A 17,724-nucleotide genomic window follows, 5' to 3' on the forward strand; every position below is an offset into this window, starting at 1 on the left:
GTCTTCACAGAGAATCAGATTCCTGAAAGAAATTCCCCAAGTTTTCAAAAAATTATCTCTGTGATCACTTCATCTCAAGACATGCCCAGGTTGTGATCACAGTTCAGGAACATGGAAATAAAGACAAAAGCGAGTGATCACTACAGTTGTAGGTTTTGTAGTTCTGGGACGATTGGCTGAGTTGTTATATACGGTTATAGAATATTCCATATAATCTTATATTAATATGCAAAGGCATACAGAGCTTTTGGAAAACTCCATAAAAGAGTTTGGCAAAATAAACACCTGAAAAAAAGCACAAAGATCAGTGTTTACAGTGCTGTCTACTCTTTTATATGGGTTTGAATCATGGGTCATCCACCGCCTCCACCTGCGACTCTTAGAACGCTTCCATCATTGCTGCCTCCATACAATCCTAAACATCCACTGGTCAGATTATGTGACCAATACATCTGTTCTAGAACAAGCAGCAATCACAAGTATTGAGGCCATGTTACTGAGAACACAGCTGCGCTGGGCAGGGCACGTCTCCAGGATGAAGGACCACCGCCGCCCTAAGATCCTGCTTTATGGTGAACTTGCCACTGGCTGCCACATAAGAGGAGCCCCAAAGAGGAGATACAAGGACTCCCTGAAACAACATCTCAGCCTTGGCCAAATTGATCACCATAACTAGTCTACTCTGGCCTCCAGTCGGGAGGTCTGGAGACACACAATCCATAACGCTGCTGATGCTTTTGAGAAAGCACGCAGGATCACTCTCGAGGAGAAAAGACAACGCAGAAAGAACCGTGTCTTGTCAATACCACCTAAGGAGTCTTTCTGCTGTGCCTTTTGCAACCGGACTTTTCTATCTTGTATTGGCCTTTTTAGCCACCAGTGCACTTGTAGCAAATGTGGGTAGAGTCCTTCCCAAATCTTCATTCACGAAACCTGGCCATGATGATGATGATATTAATATTTATTATATATTATATTTATTGCATTTTGTATTAATGGCTGGCTATGTCTTGTATTATTAAAATAATATAATATAAATAATATATAAATAATAAAAAAATATATAAAATAGTTAAAATTATAGTGACTCCTTAGAGCTGTTTCCACAAGCTGGAGCTTCTTATGGTCTTGGGAGATCATTCTGCAGCCAGGAATAGCTGAAGACCTAGGTATGTCCAGCCTTTGATTAGCTGTGTTTCCCATGTATTCTCCTGCAAATGCACATTGCCTCCCCTAGAACAGGGCTATGGGAATTAAGCTGACTTCTGGTTGTTTCGGGGTTTTTTTGCTACCACAGCTTTGAAAAAAAACCAAAGAGTGTATGCTGTGCAGAATATGGTCCCATTGAGACGTTTCCAAATATCTCCACCCATGATGAGACAGAACATTCAGGATGGTTTCTGCTATGCTATGTTGAACACACATCAGTTTATGGTAATACTCATTAACTACCATTGAAAATTTCATTTGAAGAATACTGAGTTACAAATACTACATAAGAAAAGACCAGTCATCAGGTCCATAAGCAATGTTTTAATGACTAAATCGACTTTTTACATTAAAATCAAAGTGAGACCAATATCTGAGGGGCAAGGATGCTCAACACAAGTTGAGCCTGTGTGTTCTGACCATTCTAGTAAAACTTAATGTTCAGTTCCTGAGTAAGTGGAGCAGAAATCCGCAGAGTCAGTTTCTGTGGAAAAAAAGAGACACAAAATAATGAACAACTTTATGTTAATGTAAAAAAAGACCAGCTCAAAACAGAGACTAAGAAGTGAAACTTGAGTTTAGACCTTCATGATTCTCTTAGCATATCTGGTAGGTGAGTCTGACTTGATGGCAGTATGCATCTTTCTACTGCTGTATCCAATTCAACATCCCTTTTAGAAATTCAGGAACAGTTTAAAATTAATTAATAACACAACTTAAATTATAAATAGAATACCTGTCCTGCTCTTTCTGTGTTCAATGTTAAATTTAATGTATTTTGTGCTACTCATGTAATTTCCATTTTCAGTACTTCACCAATTTTATCTTTAGGTTTCAGAATTAATAATGTCTTAAAATGCATGATATCCATTCACACCTCTTAGCTATTTCTTTGCCAACCCACAAATTCATGTTAACATTAACAGTCTATGCTTACTTAGATCACTTCTTCAAAACATCTAATATTTTCATCTTTCATCAGAAACAGTTCTCTACCACTATTTAGTAAATTGAAATTCCACTCCTTGAATAATTTGCCTTTTATTCAAATACAGCTAAAAATCCAGAACAAAGTATTCCAATCCCATCCAAAACTAACCCAAAGGTGCCAGACAGCCAGAGAGGCTACTCCATACTGTGATACTACATGGACATTGGGAGCTATGGATGTTGGGAACCTCTCTGCACTTCCCAGCAGAGGATGCAAGTGTAATAAAAAGAATCTTCCTATGCCCAGGTCGTTTTGTTGTCAGCACAAGCCTGGTCAACAGACATGCCCTTCCAACAACCCTGCTGCAGTTACTGTACAGTTCCTTAGGACATGATACTCCAGGGGGAAAAAAAAATAACAGACTCCTAATAACAGGACGATTCTGTGATATTGCAAATGTCAGATCAGGGTAGCGCTGCATGAATCTGAGAAAAAGAAGTGGAATATTACTAAGCAACCTGTTTCTATTTATATACAAATAAATATGGCTTGATAAGCACTTATGCACTGCTATTAGGTAAATTTGCTTTCTGTAAAGCAAAAACAATATGGTAGAAGTTACTATCTACTATATCCCTTCAAACAGTGTGGTCTCTGCTTGTTAAGTTATTATACAGTATGTAATCTCATTAAGCCTGTAAGAAAGTAGCAGATTTGCCCTTTACATTTTATTTTATAATTACATGAGTTGTAAGTTTTCAAGATCTAAAGTCAAGCTGCTAGTGCTTTTCTTTTTTTTTATTAGAGGGTCAAACATGAGAGGATTATAGGTAGTGGCATTATAACATCTGTACAGGGGTGGTGGGAGAGGTTTGACTGAATCTTGTAGAATTGTGAGAAAATTATATTTAGCAGGTATAAAAATTGTAATTTTTCTGCGGTTTTAGACCCCCACTACAGCAGCTGAGTAGAGCATTTGAAGTAGATCCTAAGTCACTAAGATCATATTTTTCTCCTAAATCAAATTTTAAATTATACTTTTGTGACAAGCTTTTTAGTTTTTTTTAAATCATCTTTCTATGTAATGCTGTTAGTGTGCAGTTATCTTCTGGATTTCCATGATTGGTGCCTTCAAGCACGTCTCAATGGAATGTTTTCTTTACCCTGCCACATTTATGTTGCTTTCAGCTTTCTTAGAGGCGGTTTGGCTGTTAAACAATTTCTTCCCTTGAGGCAATACTGATTACACTTATTTATGACATCGTCTCTGAAAGTGAGATTTTTACAATTCTCCAAGGCAGAAATTTATTCTCAGCAATTTTCTTCCTTTACAGATTCCTTCAATAAAATAAGTGTTAGTACCAGGTGTGTATAATAGGGATCACTCTGGTTACAAATTAAACTTAAATCATTGAGCCAAGTGAGTAGGGTAACCTAAGATGTGACATCCACTACTTGTTGCCTCAATTATCTTTCATTAACAATGAGTTAGTGGCATCTTACAGTGTTAATACCAGGAGCTGCCTAGATGCAGACCAGTGCTGAGATGTGAGGACCACATCTCATATAAAGTGTGCACAACCCACTTCAGCTGGTGACAGATATGGGACAAGTGACCAGAGGAAAGGAAGTTTACTCAGTGTTGCTCCTTTTGTCCATACTTCTGTGCAAAAGAAAATTGGGACCACAGAAACTGTTGCAACTTAGGAGTTTATTAAGGATGTTCTGTCCATCCCCTCTGGAATGTCTCCTTGTTGGTGCCAAAGGGGCACTGCACAAGTTAAGTCATGCATTTTGGTCTGGAACACTGAGGTTGGGCACTTTAAGATGCTGAAACTATACCTCCTTGGAAGATAGGGAGATACTCCTTAGAGCCAATTACACAGGAATAATTTTTGGACACCGAGTAATTTTGAAAAAGATCTACACCACTTCAGCAGTGGATAAAAAACTTTGACAAATGTTCTCATTTTATCAAAGTTATAAGAATGCCCATAAAACTGCTAACATTGCTTCCAGCTTATGGAGCTGTATGTTCTTTTCAGTATTTCATTAGTTTAAAAATTTGTATAAGTGGCAGATATTAAGTAAAAGAGGGCGTATGTGTAATAGCAAAGATTAAAGTTTCCTAAAAGAGTTCTTGCTTTTGCTTTTTTTTCTCCTCTAAATCTCGGACTGTTGTATCAAGAATTATGTCTGGTTATATTGGAAATATGAAGGGGTGTGGATGAGAAACTGTTCCTGTTCTTCACTGCCTTCATACCCTTCAATGTTCTTCACCCTCCTTTCCATAAGTTTTTTCTTAACTACTCAGTTCAGCACTTACCCCACTCATCTCAAAAGAGAAAGCATCTCCATCGATAGATCTTCCATTCAGAGTAACAGCTTGAGGTCTTAATTTCAGGCCAAGAATTGTAATTTTGTTGTACTTCAGAGTGTCAGCTCCTTGGTAGCCATTTTTCAGTATTTCTGTCTTCAAGTTTCCCTGGAAAAAGATACAGAGAACACTTTAGGACCACGACAACTCTTTAGAGGTGACGTACTGCACACTGTTACGAGATCTCATCCTTGTCAATGAACATACGGAATGTCTTCTAATGTAGACATTGAAGTCCAAGATTGTAAAGGAAGAAACAACAGTTGTATTAATTTGCACATAAGAAAGGATTCATATATGATTATAAATTAAGAAAATAAGAAAAAATAGCATTTTCAGCATTCATTGGAATCTTCTTGGACATGTTTTTCTACTTGTAATCAATGTAAATTTTGTTCTTGTACCCATTACAGAGTACAGTGGCACATGCAAAGCCAAAATCCAGATACGGAGATTCAATTAGTGACCTTAAGGCAGATTTAATTAACATCCAAAACTAACTGCTTTAAAACATTAGCATCTTCCACGAACATCAGTTGCTAGATATTTTGCCCCTATTTTAAGGGAGCATGTTATATATGTCCCAGCTGACATATATAGAGACTGAAGGAAGACTGTATGTCCACAGAGTTTTGTTTGTTGTACTTCTTATTTACTATACATTCCATATTTAGGGGTGTACCAAGAGGACATACAAAGTCATTTAACTAATTCATTTGGATCACCAGTGACAGTAATTTCCCATACATGCAATGAAGAGGAATCATCACATTTGTTATGTGATCAAAGTTGTTAATGAAATAAAGATGAATTACACTGCTCAGGAAATGATGGATTGCTATGCAATCATGACTTTTTAAAAATATGCCAAGGAGAAACCCATGATGGAACCTTTTGCATAAATTAGCCTATGTTATTTCAGTGGTGCATGGCAGGAGGGGTGCAGAAGCTAGATCACGGTATTTGTAAGTTAGGCCTGTGCTTAGGTTGCTTATTTCAGGCATCCACACTAAAAATAAGTGCAAATCCCCAGCACACTGATTTAAACTGCCTCAACAAGGAACGTTGGCTATTTTTCAGCAAATGGGGAGAGGCCTCTAAAAGCCTCTGGAGAATTTGTTAGAATACCTATATGTGCTGTCTTCTCCCCACTGTCAGAGCTCCAGCACAGAGGGAGGTTCAGTATAGAGAGACCGCCTCCCTACAGTGGTTTATTGCTGTCTCAGGTGTGGCTAAGCAGGAGAGCTAGCACAGACCCAGTACACACAGTGTGATATTGAACTCAGTGATCACAACTGTATTAACAAGGCTACCCTCAAGCTCTGAGGCCCTGAGATACAACTCTTCAACTAACACTGTTTTCTCTGACCAAGGTCTAGAACTGGAGGTCTTGGAGAGACAGGGAGGTGATGGTCCAGGGGAATGAGTGATCCTGTCCTCCCCAAGCATCTAGTGGTTAAAGCAATTTCCCAGAAAGGTCCTGAGTTCTCCGCTGAGGAAGGAAACATATGGATATCACTCAAAGCCCCATAAATGGAAAGCAAAATGAAGTCCTGGATCTGAGGCCAGAAGCCAGAACTTCTGTACTCTGGGCAGCAGGGTCATGATTTTTCTTTCTCACTGTCTAGCTCTGGTGGGCTTCATATAAAGGGGCACTTTGGCTTAGGTCACTTAGTCACTATGCATGTCAAAAGGGAGTTCTCAAGTGAATTAAAATGCCAACCACAGAGAGACAGCACCAAAGAGCAGAAGCTTGAATGATTCCCTGAGACTTAAGTGCTTTGCACTAGCCTTGAATTCTTTATACTTCTGGGTTGTTTAAATGAAAATATAAATTAGAGGGTCTAATCCTGTAGCTGTTACTTGTACAACACTCTGTGCTGGGTTCAGAATAAATGTTGCAATGTCAGACCTTATTAGCAAATCTCTCAGGGAACAAAACTTTTGTGTTCTCTTAAAGCTAGGTGTGATTAAATTATTCATCCACATTTTTTTTAAGAATATAGAAATGTGCAACAAATACCAAGACTTTCATACATTTTTCATACTTCTACAATTTGCTATTTGAGATGGACTGTTTTCTTTATAAACACATAATAAAAAATCGACATTAAAGATTATTGGAATGCAGATAGGGAATTCAGTCATGGATTTACAGGCAGAAGTCAAATATGAGCAATGAGAAATGGAAGTGCCAGAGAATCAACAATCTAATTTGCACAGTTCAGAATTTAATATAAAACTGGATATTGTTTTTCTGTAGCCTTCCTGCAACAAATTACTATACACAACTACAGAAAACCAAAGTGATTTCTCTTCCTTTTGCTGTTGAAATATCCTTTTTTTTGAAGAAGAAGGATTTTTTTTTCTCAGTAAATCAAGAAGGAAATAAGTTAAAAATTAAATTTAAAGTCTACACATGTGGTATTAGTTCCAGGAAAATATCTCACAAATATACCAGGCTACATAATAAAACCCATTGGCTTGCCCTGGCTTGCTCTTGCTTCTGGAAGACAAACCTTCTAAGAGCAATATCACAATAGGGTTAACAAGATTTTATTCTTTTGAATAGTTTGCTGTAGACTACTTTGGGGCTTTTAGGTACACATGGCATGAAAATTATGGAATCATTTAGGTGGAAAATACCTTTAAGGTTATTGAGTCCAACTATTAACCCAGCACTGCCAAATTCACCACTAAATCATATCCTTAAGGGCAAATCTACACATCTCTTAAATCCACCTCCAGGAATGGTGACTCCACCACATCCCAGGGTAGCCTGTTCCAGGGCTTGATAACCCTTTCAATGAAGAAATTTTTCCTAATATCCAATCTAAATCTCCCCTGATGCAACTTGAGGCCTCTGGTCCTATCATTTGTTACTTGGGAGAAGAAACCAACACCCATCTCTCTACAACCTCCTTTCAGGTAGTTGTAGAAAGCGATAAGGTCTCCCCTGAGCCATCTTCTATCCAGGCCAAGCATCCCCAGCTCCCTCAGCCGCTCCTCATAAGACTTGTGCTCCAGATCCTTCTCCAGCTCCATTGCCCTTCTCTGGACACAGGATTTGAGGTGTGGCCTCACCAGTGCTGAGTACAGAGGAACCATCACTGCCCTGGTCCTGGTGGTCACATTGTTTCTGATACAAAGCAGGATGCCATTGACCTTCTTGGCCACCTGGGCAAATTACTGGCTCATGTTTAGACAGCTGGGGACCAAACCATGCCATAGTCTACATAAAATATTCTAATTCTTACCAAATGCTAGAATTGCAGATGAAATATGATCTGTATAGATTATTGAAGTAGGTTAAAGGTTTTTTATGATAACTCCAACAACTTACTATAATGTACCTAATGAGCTTATAGTAGATTTATTTTATAGTATTTTTCTGCATTGAAACCTGTTGGGTTTTTCTATCGGGCTTTCTCAGGACACGTCTACGCAGAAGTGAGCGCTGTGTGAAAGGCATCAGTGCACTGACCCTGAGCTAATCTATTCCCATGCTGCACTGCATGGAGCATCTGATCAGCACACTGAGTTGCCAGTAACACGCTGAGTCACTCCACAGGAGACCAACCATGGGAGCTGTCTCTGTGCTGTCAGACAAGCAAATGCAAGCTAAAGAATTGAGACTACATAATTCTCTGCACCACAAAACAAAAATTTCAAGTGATCAAAGATAAAAAGTTGCTGGGATATCCTGAATAGAGGAATGTAGCCCTCTCCCACCTATCCAACTGAAAGTATTCTGCAGGAGGAAGGCAAGGAAAAGGTCCCTCATACCCAGAAGCTGCAACTAAGGAAAAAAAAAGTTGAAAAAGTGGATTTTCAGATTCGCATCACAGGAGGGACATTAATGATGTGTCTCACTGTGATACTCAGTGAAGCAAACACAAAAATGCAGCATCCTAGTTGGACTATTTTGTATCTAGCTGTAAATGAAAGCATTAGGTAGTTTACCAGGTTTAAAGGCTGAGCTAGAAGAAAAAAAGCTTTCAAGAGAAAAGTTAGACATCAGCACCTTACAATGGCTACACTAAAATACAGCTACTTACTTTGCTGTATGTATATTTAGCCAAGAAGTAGTTCTCGTTTTCAATGGTATCTGTTAAAACACAAAGCAAGGATGATAGGTATCAAAACATGTAGCAAAATCCATAAGCAGTTCACATTAATCATAGCAAGTGGCTAAAGTCAGACTAAGATGATTAGTGGGCTATTTAATCTCTTTCTGCGGTCTTAGGTTGATCTCAGGGGAACACAACATGAGAGATTGCCGTCTCTAGCAGACCAGCTGTTCCCAGTGTCACACCTTTCTCATATCAAAATGCTAATTTCAAGAGCAATCTGCTTTTCACCTTTGTAATGTTCAACTTGGGGTCAGTTCTCCAGCTATTTCTAGCAGGAGCCATTATACTGCTGAAAAAGCAGCCTGAGGAGAGCCCTGTATACAGACACTGCTTCACACCAGGGCACCAGGCTTACCGATGGAATCACCATCATCCCAGAAAAGAGACCCAGAAGCTTCTCCTTGTTCATCCAGGGCAATAATGAGTCCAAATGGGTTCAGGCGGCTGTTGACAAACACATTGAGAAGTGTCAGTACAAACCTGTGGGCTCTGTCCCTTCCAAGTAATTTAACAAAAAGTTCTGAACACAGTTAACTCCCATTTTAAGTATACAAAAAAGGCCATGACAGAAGAATGATACTTGTTCACCAACAGGACTCCTGGAGTGATGACAAAAACTTTGTCTTGTCTTGTCCCACTGAAGTGTAAAATTCCCACCTTTTGAGTGCTCAAGTGGACAAGTTTTCCTTTCTTTTGTGGCCTTAATATATGACAACTGGGCAGCCTGGGAGACAACTGGTCCCCAGTGCTACCTTACTGCAGCTTGGATTGGTTGCTGCACAGTGCTGTTCCCTCCCTTTCCTACTTAGATTAGCTTCTGAGCACAGTTCAGACTTGAGACCAGTATATTATCCATTGGCATGGGGAAATAATTTTCCTCAAAAGAGATTTGATTTTTTTCCGCCTTGTTTATGACATTTGATAAATTCACACAAGAAGAAGAGTTCTGCATTTTCCCTTGCATACATTTACTTTGAATGACTGACAGCAGGTCAGTGTGGAAGTAAGATGTGCAAAAGCTTTTCTGAGTATAACCACAGAGCCAGGAGTAGGCTTCAGCTGTGCAAACGGGTCATCTCTGGGATGATTTCTCCTAATGAAATGGAGCGAATAGTGGTAGAAAAATACTGTACTTATCATCTGGGAAAGCAGCTGGGAGCTGCAGATAGTTTCTCTTCTGCACTTTCCTTTAATTGCTTTTTTGACTGTCTGTGGGTCTGACCCACACTGTGGTTGCTTGGTGATGACCATAGATGAGTTTACCTCTTTGTGGTGGTTGTGGCTGGTGCCTGTTCTGGCAGAATGTACCCTCCACGGATGAACAGAGGGATCTTGCTCAGTGGGGCAGACACAGTAGCATAGTTCTTCTTCCAGGCACTGGGCACTTTAAGACCCTACCACAAATATTAATGCAGTTAAAAAGAAGGCAATCCAGGCTCTATACATATATAACACTAAAAAAGAGAACAAGGGGTACATTTTCATCTCAATCACATCAGTGAAAAAAACATACTAAAATGTGGATTTCAGGAGTATTATTCCAGTTTCTTTTTTAACATGAAAGAGGATCTAGCCCTTGCAGTTATGCATATGCATGAGATAGGAGCATCATGAATGAAAGACAGCAAATGGTCTTTAAAAATGGTATCATTATTCCATATGCTGTAGAATAAAAACCCCTCATCAAGAGACTGAGCAAAAAGAAAAAGAAACTTTTGCTTCCTCTTTTTATACATGTGGAGTCTGTCACACTTCAATTTAAGGTAAGTGATTCACAATCATTTGGGAATGTAAACTGTGGATTTTCTTCTCTTGTAAGGACAATTCTTCCCCTTTCAAAAAGTAATTACAGCATTCAGTGCGTGAAATTTGTGTGTGTGTCGACAACCTGCATCATCCCTTTCTGGTTTAATGCCTCAAAAGCAGGTGCAGGCAAGACTAATGTACAGAGTAAATAACAGGAAGGCTTTGCTCTTGCCCTCTGTAAATGAGAATTATAATTTATGGCAAGTACCCAACCTTGGTTTTGGATAAGCACCATGTGTATGGCAAGTATGTGCCAAATGCTGGGAGATGAGCAATGCTAATGCTGATAGGCAGGGCAAGGGACACTGGGGCTGCTGTCCCTGTGCCCAGCCCAGCAAGAGGCTTCAGAGGGAACCACAACAAGGAGAGTTGAATTAAATGCTCAACTTTGCAGCGTCACAGTCTTATGAAAAGAGAAAAAGGGAAAGGGTTGGATGAACATCCATCTGAGGACACCAGCCAAATGCTGAAAATGACCAAACACCTTTAAAAATAAGTCTGCATTTCCTCTGAGAGCATTTCTGTACTGCCTGCTCCTCTGCCAGGATCTCTCAGGGTAGTTAACAGCAGACTGATGATCCTGGCCTCACATTTCTGAAAGCTCTTAGCATCAGCCTAACTGCTCCTGTTGAAGCCAATGCTGGTCTTAGCCTGCAGATTACAGCAGAGCGTAGTTAGGTTGAAACTGAGCACTTTTGGAAGTGCAATCCTGGGGATGGTGTTCAAAAGGTCAAGGCTCATAGTTCCTGAAAGTAGAAGATACTGGAATTTTCCACAGAGTAGATTGTTCTGCATCTCTTGGAAGCATCTTCTGGAGGGAAGCCTCACCTTGCTCTCAAAATATGCCTTCTGTCAAAAGTGATGCATGTGCAAAAGTGCATGCACAGAGGGGTTTGTGGCAAGTTCTCAGGAGTGTGGCTCAGGTTTCTGCCTCTGTTTCTATGCAGGAAAGTGTATCAGTAGAAGAATTAAAACTGGGAGGGGAGGAGGGGAAGAAAGAAGTCTTGGCACTTTCATGCATTTCTAGGCTGCTCTTGAAAATTCAGTTCTATGTCTCTTAGACCTTTATAGACCAAAAATAGAAAATAAAATGTTACTGAAAGCTGTGTAATTTACTCTCCCAGCTAGCCTGGTGTAGACTTTTTGTTCTCTAGTTTTCTTAAACACAGATGCTGAGGTAAAAACACTGGTGAACATTGTTAAAAGTTATTTTGCTGGAATTGTACCATTTTAAATTATTTTTTAAAATGGAAGAAAATTAATCTTAAAAATACATACGGTATAGTAGTCGAACCATTCTGCATCAGGGAAGTATACATCCACAGATCTTGCTCCCTGTAATTGTTATAAAGAGATTAAAAGATTAAAGTCTTTTTTCTTTTTGCATTTCTGATATTACATTAGCTTTATTGCATTTGTGCGTGGAGAGATGTATGCCGAATATTCTAACAACATCAAATCTTGGTTATTAGGGCTGAGTTATTGTCATAGCAGTGGACTAGTGCTGGCTAATCTATAACTCCAAAGAGACAAGCTTATGCAATTTGGGGGGTTTTACTGCCATTCCATGGGTTGAGTCAATGTTACATGATTATTTCATTCTAGTACATAGCTCTGTGTCTTGCAAATGTAACTGGCCTAATGCACTCTGACATCTGGGCAACCCCAGTGAGGTCTATGGCAGCCTTTGCGAGACAGGACTTCACATGTGAAGTGGGAGGACACCACTGGTCAGTGCCTCTTGCACCCTTCCTATTGCAGAAATGGGCAGAGAGTAAGGTCTAGCAAGGAGGATACACGGATATTTCCCTTCTTGTAAACCATTTAAAGTTGCAGATAAGTAATAATAAATAATAAATGTGCTGCTAATTGCACAATTGCTGTACTTTGTTTTACAGCATGTGTTGTATCGTATTGCTGCAGGGATGAAATCACGCTAAAGGCACTTTGAATCAATAACTCCAGGAACAGTTGAAATCAAAACATACTTCCATTTGTGTCACAAGTTGCTTATTCTCACAAACAGATTAATTTTGATTCCCAACGTAGATAATCTTTGCAGGATTATGATTTAGCCCCAAGGATTATCCAAGGGAGCAAGTGGAGTAAGAAAAGTAAAGGTGGAGAAGAGTCAAGGCATAGTTATCATTTTATATTTTAGGGTATTTATATATATGAAAACTCCCATAAAGTCAAGATGCTTCCCTCTCCATCTTTTCTTCGCATTATTATGACAACCCTGGTTATTCTGATCTGCGGAAAAGTGTGTAACCACCATCTGAATCATGATGATTTCAAGGCCAGGTTGGATGGGGCATTGAGCAACCTGATATAGGAGGAGGTGTCCCTGCCCGTGGCAGGCGGGTTGGGACTAAATGATCTTTAAGGTCCCTTCCAACCCAAACCATTCTATGACTCTGTGATTCCATGAGCCTTGCCTTTCTGACTCCCTAAATAACAGTGTGTAAGGCAGTTCCCCATTTTAATTTTCATGGATGTCTCACTTGCTCTCACCCTAGTACTCAAGGAACAAAGGGCAAACCATCTCTGACCCATCTTCTCCACACAAGCAAATGCCATGCTGCTGTTTGATGCAGTCACTACTGGCCTGCAATGCCACAGTGAAGGGCTTACAGCTCACCTCTGACTCTGCCCTGCTATCTGGCACAGCCCTGGCTGCCACCTCTCACACTGCACGACCCAGCAATGTGTTGCCTTCGGAGTTCTGCTTCTCTCATGAGGCCACAGGCACCTGGCCTTCCTTTTGTGCTGCAGTTATCCAAAAAACATTAGGATCTCCTTATCTAGGCCCCCTATCATTTTATATGTCCTTATAACATTCCCTTTCATTCACTTCTTTGCAAGAAGCCTCCCCTGGCTTGTCACTTGCTCTTCATGGGAAGGTTTCTCTCACGTTCTTCATCGTCTTACTCGTCTGAGACCCTGTGAAATCTCGTTACTCATCAGCTATTAGAAACCTGTGGGAGTCTGAAGATGAAAGACTGACGAATGAAGTGCCTTAGTGGAGTCAGAATGGTTTTAGATGCAGGAATAAGAATTTCATTTTAAACTCACAGAGGGAAAAGGGTTGGTTAAAAATAGGTGACTAACAGTGGCTGGTTTATATGTTTGATCATCAGCAACATCTAGAAATACATCAGATATTCTGGCAGCATGCTGATTGCTAACAGTGCTAGGATGCATCACCTGCAAATACTTAGATGTGCTCAGACATACCTTTCTTGTGCTGTCAGCAATCAGCAGTGGGCAAGGAGAGAAACCCACCCTTTCCAAGCAACATGAGCCTTGACCACAGCACTGTGCCCAGCACAGCAGAGGAAAATGCTGCTTTTTAAAACCTGTCCTGTTAGCAGCTAACATTATCATTACCATTTCTGTAATGACTGTATTTGCCTGTGATGCTGGGAAACTCCTACCACAGCCCTTGAGTTCCAAAACACTGTGGGTGAGCAGTAATATGGAAACTGGTTTGCTTGAATATCTGTGTGTTTCTTCCTAGCTCAACAATTACTGCTCTGTGTGTGTCCTTGGAGGCTGCTGCCAGCACAATAACAGGAGCACGTGAGGGGCAGAATCCAGGCTCTTTACATCCGTTCGTTGCTTGGAGTAGCACAGAAAGGCTGTGCCCTCGCTTTCATCCTCCCACTTCAAGTACTGGGAAGCCCTGTACTGTCTGTGCTGCTCAGAAATGTGTTCTGTAAGCTTTGACAGTGGAGGGAAGAAAGGAATAGATATGAGCAAACATGCTCTGAATGTCACCCAATGCCCTAAGCGCAGTTCATTTCTTTTATTCCAGTGTGATGGCATTTTTTAATTACAGTACTTGCCTCATCAAGAACAGGAGCAATCATAAAGGCAGGTCCCCAAAGGAAGGCAGTATCTATTCCATGAGTCTGCTGATCAGAGGTAAATCTATGTTGAAAGTGAAATACACCATATTAATTCACATTTTGATAGAACTTGCCGAATATTTTGATATTACTCACTGTGACAAGAATTCTGCTTCCTCAAGATATCTTTCAACACCGCCAAATATTTTTGCTGATTGAGGGAACGCCAAAAGCTGGGCAGAGATTCAGAAATTACAGTAGCACCTATCATCCAAGAGCAGACCAGAACTCTCACAAAATGATGAAGCTGACTTCTTTTCAGAGCAGCAATAGTGAGTAAACAACTAACTTAATTTCTGTCCAGTGAGCTGAGCCTTCATTGCAGGAGCCAATGAGCAGGATAGGGGCCAGGACCAGGAGATGGAACACAGATGAAAAACACTGTGCTCTATGATCTAAAGCATTTGTGAAAATCCTTGGATCTGGCTTCCCACACCTTTCGCAGATAACCATTTGAAATCTTTTGCAAGACAAACACAAAGCAATATTTATACATAGTGTTCTTTTTAGCTGCCTCTCTAGAATGGATTAGAAACCTATGGAATTCAGTCCATTTTATTCAATTCACTAAGATTGTTTTGATCCTGATCATGTCCTCCATAGTTCTCAGAGTCCTGTTCACCTGGCATCATCTGTCTTCTCTTCGGAAGAAATCGCTATTCCACCATATATCACCTAATGAAAATATTGAATAGCATCTGGCAAAGAGGAGAGATCCTCCCCATCTCAGGAACCTCCACTCATCTGGCATAAAATCCTTGAGAATTTAAAATGGCTTTCAATAATTTGTAGGTCCATCCCTGAGGAAATTAATAATAGATTCTACTTATCTTATAAGAATATCGCATGAAGTGGGTCTGAAATCCTCCTAAAATCAAGTTACGATGTACCTCCTGACTTCTGCCTCTCCTCTGCCCCCTTTCCCATCCAACAGCCCTGCTACCTTGTCAGAGATGGCAATTGGTCTGGTTTTCATTCATTTTTGACAAATTCACACTGGCTATTGCATATTTACATATTATTCTCTAAGGACATATAAATTCTTTGTTTAAAAATGTATTTACTGCATCTGTTTAACTGACTTTGCAGCTGCCTAAAGCCAGATTTCTGTTGTAAGCTGGCCAGAGCGGAGTTGCTTAGTGTCAGTGCCCTGCTCTGACACCCTGTCTGCTCAGGGCATAGGCACACACCACACCCAGCCCAGACTTACAGAAATTTCCCCAAAACAAGCAAAGATAACTTGGCAATAAAAAGACACCTATTGAGTGTTCAGATTTCTAAAATGTTTCAAGCTTAGGGGAGTACGTGGAACTTAGGAAAAGTTGTTCTTGAAGGCATGCCTTGGGCTCTGTCTGAAAGAAACCTCAACTTATTCAGAGGTTCTTTTTCTGTCCGGAACAGTAGCTCTTTTGGACACCTCCATCTCGGTCACTATTGCATTTTCACATAATACTTTGTAAATGTTTAAAGCAGATTATGGCTTTTGATTAATTACCTTGTTGTAAAGATTTTGAAATATAAAACATTAGTTTTTGTTGTCATCTTAATAGCTTCTCTGTATTTTCAATTCCACTGTAATAAAATTGTAATACTAATTCAATATGTTTTGTTGTGGGAGATTTCAGGAAAAAAAGCTGATCAAGAAATTATGACAAAAGAGAAGTTGATCGTATTTGTATATGGAAACAAGTGTCTCAGCATCTAGCAGAACTAGTTTCTCTTGCAATTATAGCAACCACAAGCAGAAATTCACAAACAAATGAACTTTCCTATTTTGAAAAGATAAGCCATTAAACCATGTCTCTGATCTATGAAAAGTCCTTAATTCCCTCTACATGCTTCCTCTGGTTAGATGCTGGCCTCTCTTGTATTTTTCCCCTGCTTAGCCATTAAACAGAACTTTCCCTTCCACTAATGGATTACCACCCTATGGTCTTTTTGGACAGCTGAGATGCTGACGCCTCTGTTTCACAGACTGAAAGCCTCAGAGGCACCTAATATGCTTATAAGAATCTACTGGGATGTTGTTCTTGTTTGTTATTTGAAATGAGCCCCTCAATGTTTGAAATGGAATGAAAAATCTGAAATGACCACATGAAACAGCTATTGCTTGGAGTCTCGCTGCCCAGGCACATTTATTTTCATGGTGAGGGTTGTGAACTCATAAGAGCTCCACCTGAAAAACAGGAGGTTTTTTAGCTCTACTTCGTATTTTTTACAAGTAAGAGAAAAGTTTGTTGTAAACCTCCATACACTGAAAATCCTGTTTCAGCTCTCTCTTTCTCAATGGCCCACATTTCTCCTCCTGTTAGCATCTGGGTCACTTTCTCTACTTGAGTAGACCCACTACTAAAAGAATTAATATTAATTAGAAATAATAAGAAATACTCATTAAGTAATAATAGTAACCAGACTTTAATAATACTAAGAAACACTTTTAAGCCATTTTAGGATCTAGTTATGGCAACATTAGCAAGTGATGGGACTACTAAGATGCCACTGGGATGGGACCTGGGGAGTGAAACAGTTTGTGTTGGTCTCCTGATGCCTACACTTACATGCATTTTAGAGGTTTTATTTCCTAGTAATCCCATTCTGGTCCCACTGACTAAACTACCATCAGTGGCTGGAGTGTACCCCTTGGCTCAGTTTCATTCAACATAAGCCTCTACTACGGCATCTGAGACTGCTCTACAGTTCAAATCAAAGCAAATTTGGAAATTTGCTAATGTAGATGTGGCCCAGATAAAGTATAGGTATGCTGGTAATGGTCAGAAAGGCAGTTTTAATGACATTAAAATAATTAGCAGAGATTAGCTAATATTAATGCCAAAATTAACTCGGGCATTTCCAATATTAACACAAATCTCATTAAGCAAAAAATAGAGCTAAAATAAATAACGTATAGCCCCTTGTAAGATATGAGTACCTGTAAAATTCTCCTTAATGTTACCTAGTAAAATAACACTGCAGAGCAGAAAGGGAAAGGATACTGCTTTTAAAATTTATCAGTTAACCAGTATGCTAAGTAAGCATATCCTTTCCGTGGTTGAATGGTCTGCACTTTAGTGTAATCTCAGTTTAATTTGCAAAAAATGCCTTACCCTTTAACCAGAATGTTTTTAACCTAAAGGGAAAAAGAACATTAAACAGTCCACAGTGTAGCCTACACCAATGAAACTAAATGGTGCAGAGCTTTGGGCAGTAGTCTTTCATATGTATTATTTGCACTCCTTTTGCTCAAGTCTTTGCATAAAGCATTCTGAAGTAGAAAATTTACCAAAAGCAGGTAAAAACTAATTAAAAGATGAGGAAAGGGAAACTAAACCTCAGTTGGATTCCTGCTTCTTCCAAACA

At 39.7% G+C, this 17,724-nt stretch overlaps 1 protein-coding gene across 2 annotated transcripts in view; it reads right to left on the reverse strand.

The window, feature by feature from the left end:
• Window positions 1–1,513: 1,513 nt before the first annotated feature.
• The window catches only part of LOC113965739 (sucrase-isomaltase, intestinal-like), a 60,454-nt gene continuing 44,243 nt past the window's right edge, over window positions 1,514–17,724 (reverse strand). For both annotated transcript variants that reach the window (XM_027679589.1, XM_027679588.1), the window contains 7 exons: window positions 14,305–14,389; window positions 11,735–11,791; window positions 9,914–10,044; window positions 9,006–9,094; window positions 8,576–8,625; window positions 4,467–4,625; window positions 1,514–1,693 (listed from right to left, as the gene is read on the reverse strand). In XM_027679589.1, the coding sequence (XP_027535390.1) occupies window positions 1,634–1,693; window positions 4,467–4,625; window positions 8,576–8,625; window positions 9,006–9,094; window positions 9,914–10,044; window positions 11,735–11,791; window positions 14,305–14,389 (631 nt within the window). In that variant the 3' untranslated portion in view covers window positions 1,514–1,633. The remainder of the gene's footprint in view (window positions 1,694–4,466; window positions 4,626–8,575; window positions 8,626–9,005; window positions 9,095–9,913; window positions 10,045–11,734; window positions 11,792–14,304; window positions 14,390–17,724) is intronic.

The sequence above is a fragment of the Neopelma chrysocephalum genome, unplaced genomic scaffold, assembly GCF_003984885.1.
Source record: "Neopelma chrysocephalum unplaced genomic scaffold, ASM398488v2 Primary Assembly neopelma1_45, whole genome shotgun sequence".
NCBI lineage: Eukaryota > Metazoa > Chordata > Aves > Passeriformes > Pipridae > Neopelma > Neopelma chrysocephalum.